Source organism: Cupressus sempervirens, chromosome 6, assembly GCF_028749045.1.
Source record: "Cupressus sempervirens isolate cs-2001-9-10 chromosome 6, ASM2874904v1, whole genome shotgun sequence".
Taxonomy (NCBI): domain Eukaryota; kingdom Viridiplantae; phylum Streptophyta; class Pinopsida; order Cupressales; family Cupressaceae; genus Cupressus; species Cupressus sempervirens.
Window position 1 is genome coordinate 220,992,899 of NC_143123.1, and position 14,405 is coordinate 221,007,303.

At 38.5% G+C, this 14,405-nt stretch overlaps 2 protein-coding genes across 2 annotated transcripts; both read left to right on the forward strand.

Moving 5' to 3' along the window:
- Positions 1-2,063: 2,063 nt before the first annotated feature.
- LOC149552063 (uncharacterized) lies at positions 2,064-6,833 on the forward strand. Its single transcript, XM_089790172.1, has 5 exons — positions 2,064-2,147; positions 2,400-2,477; positions 6,247-6,346; positions 6,467-6,758; positions 6,827-6,833. The coding sequence occupies exons 1-5, from the start codon at positions 2,064-2,066 to the stop codon at positions 6,831-6,833; spliced, it is 561 nt and encodes a 186-aa protein (XP_089646298.1).
- A 19-nt stretch (positions 6,834-6,852) lies between these two features.
- Positions 6,853-7,923, forward strand: LOC149552064 (uncharacterized). The gene is made up of 4 exons (XM_089790173.1): positions 6,853-7,437; positions 7,532-7,600; positions 7,692-7,757; positions 7,846-7,923. The coding sequence occupies exons 1-4, from the start codon at positions 7,309-7,311 to the stop codon at positions 7,921-7,923; spliced, it is 342 nt and encodes a 113-aa protein (XP_089646299.1). The 5' UTR covers positions 6,853-7,308.
- Positions 7,924-14,405: the final 6,482 nt, after the last annotated feature.

Genomic DNA, 14,405 nt, shown 5'->3' on the forward strand with positions numbered 1-14,405 from the left:
GAATCATGGTTCAATGAGTTTGACTCAAAAACTACACTATTGAATCTTAATAGCAATATCAAAATTTGACTTGATGTGGAAAATATCTCCTACTTATCAATGATTTATGATGTGTCTTAAGTTTTAACATATTACTTCAATAATAAATACACCTTCAAAGTTCAGAGTTCAGACAATTTTGCTTTTCAACATTTTGTGGTTTTGGCCTGATATAAGACAATTGTTGAAAATAGTAAGGTTTTTATATTTCCAATTATTTATTATAAAACCACTTCCCAATTGAGGATTGGCTTGTCATTGTGATGGTGCCCTTATCACTGATTTTAATTTGAAAAGTCATTTTTGAGATTATTGTTCTTAAGTCTAGAATTTTTGCTTTGATGATAATTATGCCTTTAGTGTGCAGAACTATCTATATTTTGCAACTTGTGATTTTGTTCAGATATGAAGCAATAATTGCATATGGTTATTGTTTCTAGTTTTAGTGGTTTATCATAAACCAAGTATCAGTTAAAGCTTGACTTGTTATTACTATAATTACTTTGTTGTTAATTGGTTCAAATAGTCACGTTTGAGTTTTTCTTATTAGATTTTTTTTATGGATGATAGAAAAGAGAACTAATTTTTTGAGTTTAAATTTGTCACTTCAGGTTTATTCACTAAAATTTGGCTTATTAAAGATTTATACATACTTATTGATTATTGTTACAAATATTTTAAATTGGTTATTGCTTTTGCTACTATTAGAATACTAATTATTTTCCATAACATGCATTGTATCTGTAACTGTATGGAAAATGGTAATGGTTGAAGTTACCCACCTTAAAAAGATTTGATAGAGGTCTAGGTAGTGAATTTACTCCAAAGAGAAGATATCTTTATTGAGATGCCTGTTGACTCGGTTCCCATCCTCCAACATCATCTTTTTTATGCATGCAAATTCTTTCTGTGACATGTGGCTCAGAAATTATTAATTTATTGTATTTCATTTGTTTGGAAGTGGTTGTAATGTTCCCAACAATATCACTGTTGAGAGGAAAGCATCAAGTGGCAAGTTTCAAGAGGAATTGGGAAAATAGGGGTAGCTCAAGAGATTTTACTGTCAACCACTTGGAGAGCTTTTAAATAGTATCCAGACCAAGGCTCAAAATTTATCCTCAAAAGCTTAAAAAGCTGTGATGGTGATGTTGCATTGGTTGCTAATTTGCCACATGCAATTTATGTTCAAGATTAATGCTATATTTTTATTGACAAGATTTGCCTTTGCATCTTGCAAAATCATGTGGGGTCTTTAAACTCTTTGTGACAACCTAGACAGTTTTATATCCTTATTTATTATGTTGTGGAACACACATCTCCAACCATAATAATGCTCTGTTTGCTTAATAATGCTCCTGGATTTCCTTGAGATCTTTTGTTCCATCCCTACTATCCCTCAAACGCAGAGAAAAACTGAAGAAAGTATAATAACTTATGATTTTGTTTCACTGTGTTATTCAGGAGAAGCAAGAGAACCATCTTCGAAGAATAAAGGAGAAAGTTAGAACACTAGAAGGTGTGCCACGCTTATTTGACTTAGTAACTATTCAGGATGAGCACATTAAATTTGCATTTTATGATGCACTAGAAAACACTATTGTAGCAAAAGATCTGGACCAAGTAGATTGCATTCTTTACTTATTTTTTAATTGTCTCCTTCTTTGCCTCTTATTCTATGGTAGCATTCATTTTATTGGTTGGATTTGTAAGAAAAGATCAACTAGTTATAAAATTGAGTTTAGTTTTACATTTATTATAGAAAAAGTTTTTCAAGGTCCACACATTTGGATGCCACTACCAAATTATGCATATTCTAATTTCATATATCTATTGATGACAGTAATAAATGTTGTTTTCAGCACCTCTTTCTTAAATATTTTGTATATTTCCATAAACTTGTGTGTTTAATCTTTTTAATTTTATTTATTGTGTTTTGTTAGGCCACTTGAATTGCCTATGGTCTAGAAAAAGATTTCAGACATGTGGTCACATTGGATGGTGTAGTTTTTGAGAAGTCTGGTACAATGAGTGGTCATGGCGGTGGAAAACCACAGGGTGGTAGAATGGGAACATCCATAAAAGCTTCTAGTGTTTTTGGGGAAGCTATTGTGAGTGCTGAAAAGGAACTTGAAAACTTAGTTGAAGAGCTTAGAAACATAAAACAAAGGATAAGTGTTGCTGTTAAGTAGTATCAAGGAGCAGAGAAGGCCATGTCACATTTGGAACTTGAATTATCCAAGACACACTTGGAGGTCTAGAAACTGAACAACAGTATTTCCAATCTATTATTTGTAGACATCATTGCCATTTTCTTAGCCATGGAAATGGTTTACCTAATCTTACAATTGTTCTAATTACAGATAGAAGGACTCAACGGTCAGCATGTTGACATCGAGAAGCAACTTGATTCTTTGAAGTTGCAGCACAAGCATCAAAGAGTGAACTAGACATATTTTTGGAAATGTGGGGAGGTTTCTCCATGGAAGTAATGGTGAAGGGGCATTGAGTGAAGGACCTTTGGTTGTTGGTGTTTGAGCATACCACAAGAGAGTGGTCAATCTTTATAACAGTCCATGAAACATGATCTCTTTCAACAAAAAATAATCTAGATGTAGGCACAGGCTTGGTGGATAATCCCACCTATGGAGATGTCATGAAATTGAAAATTAAAGTGAATGAGAAAACAAGAGATGTGAAAAATGCTTGCTTTACCTAGGGTTTTGTGAATCAAGCTATTTATTAATTTTCTATTTATATATACAAACTCAGAAATTGATTCTCTCATTGCTAATTGTCAATAAGTATTAAGAACGCACAATTATATAGCCTCTTGCACAAATTTTTCATTGTGATTGGTGCCCAAGAGGAGATGAGTTAATGAAAATAAGAGGTGAAATAATGTAGGGAAAGCACTAACTTGACAAAAAAGGTGAGTGGTGCACTTGAAGTAGCTGTGGTAATACCTGATGCTTTCAATTAAGGAAGAACATATGTATTTTAGCTGCCTATTATAAAACTTATTTTGATAAGCATAAAGAAAAGAGCTTAGTGTAAATTATTACATCAACATATCCTCGTCAATCCTTTGGTTTGTTGATCATGTTCTGTACCTCAAATGCATTTGACATTTTTTCATTCATCTCATGAAACAATGTTTAATGTTTGCTAGAGAAATTGGATTGGGAAATAATTTGAATGGTTTGGTTAGGTGTTTTCTCTAAGCTTCTTTCAATTTACTATACAAGTTACTTGTTTAGGAGAAATTATGTCATATTTAGTTCTTTTCAGCACATGTGAAACTTGTATAGCCTTTTGGTGTACTTTATGTTATTCTTCAGATATTTTCTCTACTTTTTTTATGAATGATTGTTCTTTTGAGGCTTGCAATGAAAATAGTTTCGAATCATGCTATTTTGATGCTTGGGATAAGAAAATAATTGTTAAAAATTAGAAATGTTGGAACTATTACTGTAGAATCTAGATAGATGTAAAGCTAAATGTTGTGATATTGAACACTTAAAGTGATGATTAACTCTATTGGTGAATTGAATTTTTAATTTTCTATAGGTTTGGAAAGGATGGGTAGAAGTGCGATGATTGTGGTCATTCAACCCCACAACACTTCTGCTAGTGGAACAAGGTATAATATCATTGGTTGCCCTTTTTCCTTATGTAGGGAAAAACAAGGATTCAGGTTTATATTTTTCCTTGCCTAGACTGGCATATTCCTACAAATTCCTCCCATTTGAACATTTTATTTTATGTTATATTTCATGTTACAGTTTGTTGCAAATCCAATAAAGAAATGGAGCTACACTCATGACAGGCACAAAGTATTGAATAGCATAGTTCTAAGGCATACAAAAATTGAATGGGTAGCAGATCTTGCCATTTCACATAGAACAGTCTATATTTCTTCACCTATGGCTTTAGATTGCTTTATTATAGTAGTCATATTTGTTATTTTTTTTTCTTTAGAGGGGTTAGACAAGGTAGATTCTCATTGTTTGTTGTGTCACATTCTTTTCATTATAGGCATGCATTTGATGCAAGAGAACAAGATTTCTATGAAGCTTTGTATACATAGAGTCAATCATAGTTCAACACGTAAGCAAGCCTTTACATGAATTGCTTTCAAGGGATGGATTTAGATGCAATTTTTCAGTGAACTAAGTCACAAATATAAAGATTGGCTTGTCATTTGCTTCAACTTTTTTCAATTCAATAATTCTCTTCCTATTTTTATAATTTAGCTGTAAAATCTAATTTTCACATTACTTATCTTCTATCCAATTATTTACCTCTTGTATGTGTTTTTCCTTTCATATGCCTTGGATTGGATCTCTACTGTAGGCATTATGTTGACTTGTACAGGCATGTTTTTTGTAGGTGTAATCCAATTCCAAATTCTAGAGATGTATTTTTGATCTATTACAATTGTAGATATGTGCTATGCAAATATTTCTTGTGTTTCTCTTTTCTATGACAAATTGATACATCTAGTAGTCCCTTGTTCATAACAATAACTAAGTATACTCATGTAACATTTTGGAATATTGTGTTGTTGCTTTTATTGTTGAATATATATGTTACAATTTTTGCACTTCAAAAAAAAAACCTATAATCCCTTTTGCCAAGGTATATCAGCTTCCCTTGCTTTTCATTATAAATGGAATACCAGTAGTAGTATTGATGTCATGAGATCTATAAAATCTTATTTTCTTTATAATGTGTATTATGCTTTGTGATTCTCTTAAATACTTAGCAAAGCAACCCAAGGAGCGACTAAATCAAAGCTCCTTGTAACAATTTAATCAAACCACCCTGACTTTGGGTGTGTTTGCCTCATTTCTTGTTGTCTTGTTGGCTGTTATGTACCTTCTATTAGTTGTTGATTGGATGTGTTGGGTTTAATGCTTTTCCCTTCTCTCTTTGTACAAGGCATCAAAGCCCTTCAAAAATCCTTGCTTGCCAATTAAAAATAGCAGTTTGGAATAGCTTGAGTTTTCCATAACAATCTCAAGGTAGAAAAACTAGTGGTCATTGGAGTATGGAACAATAATAGATGAGACAGGTAAAAATTTGGGGCTTGCTCAACCAAATTGGGCAGTCCGATAAACCTTAGAACAATTAGGATACCCCCACCATGTCATGGAGACACAAAGCTTGCCTTTTTAGGTTGTAGTTTTTGCTTGGAAAGCACAACATAGAAAAATCTTAGCTAAACATCCACTAAAGAAGGTAGGTATAGCTGACCTATCGAGATGCAGCCTTGGCCAAGCTAATGAAAAATTTACCGATCACTTGGTTGTCAAGATTTACCTTTGCACTTAAGTGTTACAACTAGCTCTCTGCAAAACTTAACTGGCCTATTACTCTGACAAACAATCTTCACTAATCTGAATAAGAGTTAGCTTCAAGTTTGTGATTGTCAGGAATAAAACGTGATAAATAATTTTTTATTAAGATTTGTTTTATTTCATATGTTGATAAAGTCTATTAACCATCTAGGCTTTGCCATTTCTATAACAATAAATGGCCAGTATTAGAAACTAGTCTCCAAAAACAAATCTCCTCATCGGATCAATATATGAATGAGACCTGGTCTCTAATGAACCTTCCACCTGCATATGGGAACATGGGTGTTAATTCAACATGTTAAAAAGAGAAATTTCCAAATGGATTCCTCCATAATATTTTAAAACTCGATTCTAGAAGTAATTTAGTTCAACTCTGGAGCCAAATGTATTATTAATGATTGTGTGGATACCTTGTGTTTGTTGCTTCTAAGAAACCTTTTTAGGGTAGAAGCAATGAAGCCTTAAACATAGACTTTATAATTGGCTATCAAGCTTGTTATCAAAAATGGAATTAACTTTCACCTCAAGGGAGATCCATGCTATGTTTAGGGCATATGCACCAAGTTGTGGTGCCAAAAAGGTGACAAGCCTTTTTTTTTTTCATTTTTCAATAGCGCGCACGCGCTATTGTGCGTACGCACTATAGCGCGTACGCACTATGGTTCGAGTTACCCAAACTATAGTGCATATGCGCTATAGTGCATATGCATAATAGCGCGTACGCACAATAGCGCGTACACACAATAGCGCGTACGCGCTATTAAAAAGAAATTTTTTTTTATAAATGATGGGCTGCACATCCGCGGCCCATCATATTAATAGTGATTTTTACTGTTTATAAGGGCAGCACGCACGTGAGTTGGAAAACAATTCATTTTCAACATCCCTTGCCAATATGCCTCCTTGCCGACAAAATCCAAGATCACCAGCACACCGACGCCGACGCCGTATGTAATCTAAACTTGAATTTGCATTATTTTATATGTTTTTCATATTGTTTTATAGGGTTTTTACAATTTTTATTTAGATTTGTTTATTCATTTGGATTTTAATTGATTCTTTATCAGGAAATGTCCATAATCAACCGGCAAATCCACAAAACCCTCAAGAACCTGAAGAACCTCAAAACCAAAATCCACAAAACCCTCCTGAAGAACAACAAATTCCACAACCCGAACCAATTCCAAGACCTCCACCAGGCACACAAGAAAATATATTAAATGGAATTGAGATAGGCAAAATTGAATTAGAAGGACTCATTGGTCGGTTGAAACAAGCTGGACAAACCAATCCAATGAGGGCTCAATTGGCATCATCCCTCGAATCCATTAAGACCCAGATAGCCTCAGTTACTAGTCAGTTAGATGTTTGGCAGGTTAAGAGGGAAGAACAAAAAAGATTTTATGCAAATAAATTGTCATATGAAGATGTTAAAAAAAAAGAAATGCCAAAAGGTTCAATATGTGCATTATTTAGAAAACCCGGTGAGCAAAATACTATTAGAGAGGGTACTAAACGGTTCCCCATCCATTGGTGTATACATGATGCTATGAGAAATCATTTTTGGGATAGATGGTGGATGGTTTTTGATGCCCCTCCTTGCAACAATCACGAGGTCCCAATGTATTTTTTGAAGAAATTGTATTGTGAGTTTGTCCTTGGGGAGATCCCCAATTATTTTGATCTATTAGACTCCTAGGGTAGAGGTGGGGGGTCATCATTCGAGAGGTTGGGAGCATGTCGTGACCCTAATGTAGTTAGGGCACCTGTGGTCAAGCCACAGCGTGAGCATGTGACTATTCCTTCAGTTGTGAAGGAACATGTAGAGGCCAGCACTCTAGGGACCATTAATGCTTTGACGCAGACCCTCATCCATTCCACGGGCCCATTAGTTGAGGGGGAGCCTTCTATGCGTCGTGGTCACATGTGCACTTCATGCGGATCCCTATGCACATTTGGCACTCATGCTGGAGATGCTGCGGATGATGGGCTCGTCACTGATCAGTTCTTGAACGAAAAATTTGGCATTGACACACAGGTAAATTACATTATAATTTACTAATTTGATCACATTTCATATGTATAGTGAATGATTAATTAATTAGCATCTATTGACATTGTTCAAAATTCAGGGTCAGAGTGTTGCCGAGCCTAGCAGCGATGCTTCGGCCCCATTTTTTGTCCCCTCCACGAGTCTAGAGGTATGTATCGATTTAATCATTTAAATTAATACATATATTTATTAAGTTATCATATTAAGGATTGACAAAAAAAATTATGCATGTGCATCAGTTCTCCACAGGACCCTCAACCTTTAGTATGGACTCAGAGCATACACATCGTACGAGCTTCGTACAGGTACAGTTGTTTCATGTTAATTTAATTCATTTGATTATATTTGTTTCATGTTTCATGTTACATGTAACGTGTATTGTATGACATGCAGCTCATGACGTCGAACACACCTCCTCATCTCCGACAGTCTGTTGATCATGGAGTGGCCGCAGCTATGGCTAGCTCATAGCCATTGACTAAGGTATGAAAGAATTTTCTCCATTTTAGTTGTTGTTTATAATAGTTAGTCTCAAAATTTCTAATGTTATTTATAAGTGATTATATTTATTGAATTGTTGTAGGGTCTCGTCACGCCTGATCGTCCACGAGCCTTCGAGGTGGACGTACAGAGTGACTATTTGATGGTGGTAAGAAAATAATTGATTTTGTGTGTACATATATTTGATTTCAACGTATAATAAATACTGATTCATATCTACTTTGTTTGTATAAGCTCGAGTTGGAGAAGAGCCTCAACAAGAGGACGAGTGAGCGTTTCAGGAGGACCTTATCATCTCCACCATCTCCCTTGACACGACGATAGAAGATGTCGAGAGATTTGTTTCCTTCCCCTCGTGGGAAGGAAAAGATATAGTTGATCTAGACATATATATATAGGCATCAGTGGACATATTCGATACACATTTGATGTATATGACATTTTATATTTGATGTATGACATTTATTTGATGTATGACATTATTGGTTAATATATGATATGTTTGTTCATATGCGACATTATTGGTTATCATAATATATTATGTGTTTGTTAATGTACATGACATTATTGGTTATCATTTTATATTATATGTTTGTTCATGTATGACATTAAATAAGATATGTTCGTGTATGACATTAAATTAGATATGAGCATGTATGACATTAAATTAGATATGTTTATGTATGACATTAAATTCAATACCTAATATGTTCGAAACTTTGATACAATATTGAGTAACAATAAAATTTATCACTGTTTAAGCATAAGTTAATCATTTGCAATATGTCATCGTCATATGATTTATGATCTTGTTCATGCTTAAAGTTTTCCTTCTCTATCATTTGTTTATCAAGTTTAATTCAATACCTAATTAGTTTGAATTTTTGATACAATATTGATTAGCAATAAACTTTATCAGTCAAGATCGATTAGGACCTCCTGGCAATAAACCTTATCAGGCAATATTTGTGGACCTCCAGGCAATTGGTCACCTAAATGAGAACCTTGAGATTTATTAGGAACTCCATGAAAGAAATCAGTAGCTTGAGAAGCTCTCCATTTGTTAAGCTTCAATACATAACCACCATTCTTTATCATCAATTAAAAAATGTCAGAGATAGTAGAGAAAAGATGAATTATTTGCAAAAAAAGTCATTTTAAATATCATAAATGTAACATAATCACTGATAGTTTTCTGTGTTTTCATACATTAATGATTGTAACATAATCACCAGTTGATTGGAATGCATTGTTATTATTCTATAGTAACTAGATTAAGGTAAAAATAAAAGTTTAATAAATAGTTGTTATTATTCTTACATTGTTGGAAATAGGGGCAGCATGAAGGATCTCTGATATTTTCCAAAATGGTGTTCCCAAATGCACACAATGCCACCAAAGACTCCAAACTTGGATTTACCTTCACCAATTGTTTCCTCCACCTCTACACACCTTAAAAAACTTCAACCAATATGTTTCTAAGGTTTCCAAACCCACAAATCTTTAGTAGATACAAAAAAAGAGGAAGAGGGATTCTTTTTTTAGTTTTGTAATAATGGTAGAGGGAAAATTATAAACATTTTTTTCATTTTTAGATTGGGCTTTCTGCGTGAATAAGAACGATAGTTTGTGAATTGTTATCTTTTATCAGAGAGGAGATGCAATATATTTCAAATCTTTGTATTTAAATATATTCATTTGAGATGTGTTGTTCTTTCTACCAGTTTGGTTATCTCTGATAAACTTTATAGAGTAAATTGTGTTTATGCATATAAGCAAAACTTTGAGTTTTGTGTATCACACAATCTAAAATAAATCATTTTGATCTTTCCCCTTGATTTGCTGATTGTGAATATTTAATTTAGAATCTTTGAGTTCTTAGTTTGTATTTTCTTATTTGTAAATTCTCCCATCTACCTCATGTCTATGGATAGATGATAGCTTGCCTTCTGTGCCTTCCAATTAAAGGCATACCATCAATGTTATTCATTGAATATCCTTTGAGGGAGCTGTAACTTTATATGCAAGATATATCATTATTGGCAATAATAAGAAAAGACTCAATAACAACACATTGCTTAAGTTTCTTCAAAAATATACCAAGCCCAAAGAGCCATTTTGCATTATAAACTTATGGTTGCAACATTTTGGCATCATTTGGAATGAGCTAGTTCGTATTGCCAACACCAAGATCCACCATCTCAAAAAAAATTAGTTACGCCTTTGACAAGAGAATGGTTGGGGAAAGACGTGTTTAGAGTGTTATCTTTGTAGTCTAAATATAGGCTCACTAAAATTTCATCTACAATGAATACACTTCCAAGTTCTTCTTCAAAGATAAATATCTCCAACACCAAATAAGTACTAAGCACTTCATCCTCGTATTCCACTTGGAATAATTCCATTAATCCTGTTATGGGATGGCATAAAAATGTATAAACCTTCTTCATATTTCTTTTGAATGTCTTCATGATCCTCCAATGCTTCTAGTAGCAACCTTTCTTCTTGATGTGGTGTATAATCAAATGGGAAAGCCTCATATTCTATCTGTCTGTTAGGGTGAGGAATATCTTTTATCTTCTCTCCATCAATCCCTTCTTGCTTGTGTTGATCTATCAAGTTTCTTGGATTAACATCAATGGTTGGAATGATATTAGAAGCTTCAAATATAAAAGAATCAAATTCTAGAAAAGGGGCATCCATTGACAAACTTTCATTAATTTTATTATCAACAAGTTCCTTCTCAATAGGAGGAACAACTAAGAAAGTCACCAAATTAGTTGGCTAAGAGATGTGTTCATTGTCATATTCAACATGCAAATGATAAGCTCCTGCACTGTTAGAAAATCTCCCTTCAACAACATGAGCTGTTTGAAAGTCTCTTTGATTGAAAATCCTCCCTCTCCCACTTCTTACTCTCTCTCTCTCTCTCTCTCTCCCCCATCCCCCTACTCTCTCTCACACTCTCACATCTGCTACTCTTTCTCTCCCATCCCCTAAACTCTCTCTTTTACAGATACACACTCCCATCCCCCTCTCTCTCTCCTCTCCCATCCCCTACTCTCTACTCTCTCTCTCTCCCATCCCCTACTCTCTCACACACTCTCTCCCATCCCCTACTCTCACTCTCTCTCTCCCATCCCATTCTCTCTCTCTGCCACCTCCTACTCTCTCTCACACTCTCTCCCATCCCCTACTCTCTCTTACACACACTCCCATCCGCCCCTCTCTCCCATCCGCTACTCTCTCTCTCTGTCCCCTCTCCCACCACCTACTATCTCTCTCTCTCTCAAGTTCTCTCTCTCCCTCTCTACTCTCTCTCTCCCATCCCCTACTCTTACTCTCTCTCTCTCCAATCCCCAACTCTCTCTCACACTCTCTCCCATCCCCAACTCTCTCTCACACTCTCTCTCATCCTTTCACTCTGTCTCTCTCATCTCGTACTCTCTCTCTCTCTCTCTCTGCCACCTCCTACTCTCTCTCACACTCTTTCCCATCCTTTCACTCTGTCTCTCCCATCTCGTACTCTCTCTTTGCCACCCCCTACTCTCTCTCACACTCTCACACTCTCTCCCATCCCCTACTCTCTCTCTTTCATAGAAATACACACACACACTCCCATCCCCCCTCTCTCTTCTCTCCCATCCCCTACTCTCTAGATTTTTCACACGCACTCCTATCCCCCTCTCTCTATCTCCCTCTCCCTACTCTCTCACACTCTCTCCCATCCCCTACTCTCTCTCTCTCTCACTCTCTCCCATCCCCTACTCTCACTCTCTCTCTCTCCCCCATCCCATTCTCTCTCTCTGCCACCTCCTACTCTCTCTCACACTCTCTCCCATCCCCTACTCTCTGTTACACACACTCCCATCCGCCCCTCTCTCCCATCCGCTACTCTCTCTCTCTCTTGGGCTACTCTCTCTCTCCCCTCTCCCATCCCCTAAACTCTCTCTTTTGCAGATACACACTCCCATCCCCCTCTCTCTCTCCCCTCTCCCATCCCTTACTCTCTAGATCGCTCACACGCACTCCCATCCCTCTCTCTCCTCCTCTCCCACTCCCTCTCCCACCACCTACTATCTCTCTCTCAAGTTCTCTCTCTCCCTCTCTACTCTCTCTCTCTCTCCCATCCCCTACTCTTACTCTCTCTCTCTCTCTCTCTCCAATCCCCAACTCTCTTTCACACTCTCTCCCATCCCCTACTCTCTCTCATCCTTTCACTTTGTCTCTCTCATCCCCTACTCTCTCTCTCTCCGCCACCTCCTACTCTCTCTCACACTCTTTCCCATCCTTTCACTTTGTCTCTCCCATCTCGTACTCTCTCTTTGCCACCCCCTACTCTCTCTCACACTCTCACACTCTCTCCTATCCCCTACTCTCTCTCTTTCACACACACACACACACACACACACACACACACACACACACACACACTCCCATCCCCCCTCTCTCTTCTCTCCCATCCCCTACTCTCTAGATTTGTCACACGCACTCCCATCCCCCTCTCTCTATCTCCCTCTCCCTACTCTCTCACACTCTCTCCCATCCCCTACTCTCTCTCTCTCTCTCTCTCTCTCTCTCTCTCTCTCTCTCTCTCTCCCATCCCATTCTCTCTCTCTGCCACCTCCTACTCTCTCTCACACTCTCTCCCATCCCCTACTCTCTCTTACACACACTCCCATTCGCCCCTCTCTCCCATCTGCTACTCTCTCTTTCTCTTGGGCTACTCTCTCTCTCTCCCCTCTCCCATCCCCTAAACTCTCTCTTTTGCAGATACACACTCCCACCCCCTTTCTCTCTCCCCTCTCCCATCCCTTACTCTCTAGATCTCTCACACGCACTCTCATCCCTCTCTCTCCTCCTCTCCCACTCCCTCTCCCAGGTCACCTACTATCTCTCTCTCTCAAGTTCTCTCTCTCCCTCTCTACTCTCTCTCTCCCATCCCCTACTCTTACTCTCTCTCTCCCATTCCCAACTCTCTCTCACACTCTCTCCCATCCCCTACTCTCTCTCACACTCTCTCCCATCCTTTCACTCTATCTCTCCCATCCCGTACTCTCTCTCTGCCACCCCCTACTCTCTCTCACACTCTCACACTCTCTCCCATCCCCTACTCTCTCTCTTTCATAGACACACACACTCTTATCCCCCCACTCTCTTCTCTCCCATCCCCTACTCTCTACATCTGTCATGCACAATCCCATCCCCCCTAATTCTCTCCCTCTCCCTCTCCTACTGCATACTAGATCTCTCTCTCTCTCAAGTTCTCTCTCTCCCTCTCTACTCTCTCTCTCTCTCCCATCCCATCCCTTACTCTCACTCTCTCTCTCTCTCCCATCCTCTACTCTCTCTCACACTCCCATCCCCTAATCTCACTCTCTCTCTCTCCCATCCTGTACGAGCTCTCTCCGCCAGCACCTACTCTCTCTCACACTCTCACACTCTCTCCCATCCCCTACTCTGTCTCTCTTACACACATTCCCATTCCCCCTATCTCCCTCTCCCTCTCCCACTCCCTCTCCCACTGCCTACTTTCTCTCCCCCATCCCCTATTCTCTCTCTCCCCTCTCCCATCCCCTACTCTCTCTCTTTCATAGACACACACTCCCATCCCCTACTCTCTAGATTTGTCACACACACTCCCATCCCCCCTCTCTCTCCCTCTCCCACTCCCTCTTGCACCACCTACTATCTCTCTCTCTCAAGTACTCTCTTTCCCTCTTTACTTTCTCTCTCCCATCCCCTACTCTCACTCTCTCTCTTCCATCCCCTACTCTCTCTCACACTCTCTCCCATCCCCTACCCTCTCTCTCTCACCCCCATCCTATACAAGCTCTCTCTACCACCCCCTACTCTCTCTCAAACTCTCACACTCTCTCCCATCCCCTACTCTATCTCTCTTATACACATTCCCATTCCCCCCTCTCTCTCTCACACACTCCCTCTCCCATTGCCTACTCTCTCCCATCCCCAACTCTATCTCTCTTACACACTTCCATTCCCCCTCTCTCTCTCTCCCTCCCACTCCCTCTCCCATCGCCTACTATCTCTCTCTCTCACTCTCTCCCTCTCTCTCCCATCCCCTACTCTCACTCTCTCTCTACCACCCCTACTCTCTCTCACACTCTCACACTCTCTCCCATCCCCTACTTTCTCTCTTACACACACTTCCATCCCCCCTCTCTCTCCCTCTCCCACTCCCTCTGCCATTGCCTAATCTCTTTCTCTTCCATCCACCCTCTCTCTCCCTCTCCCACTCCCTCTGCCATTTCCTACTCTCTTTCTATCCCATCCCCTACTCTCTCTATCTCTCTCTCCCCTCTCTCATTCCCTACTCTCTCTCTTTCACACACACCCATCCCCCCTCTCTCCTCTCCCATCCTCTACTTTTTCTCTCACTCGCTCTCCCTCTCCCACTGCCTACTCTCACTCTCTCTCTCTCTCTCACTCTC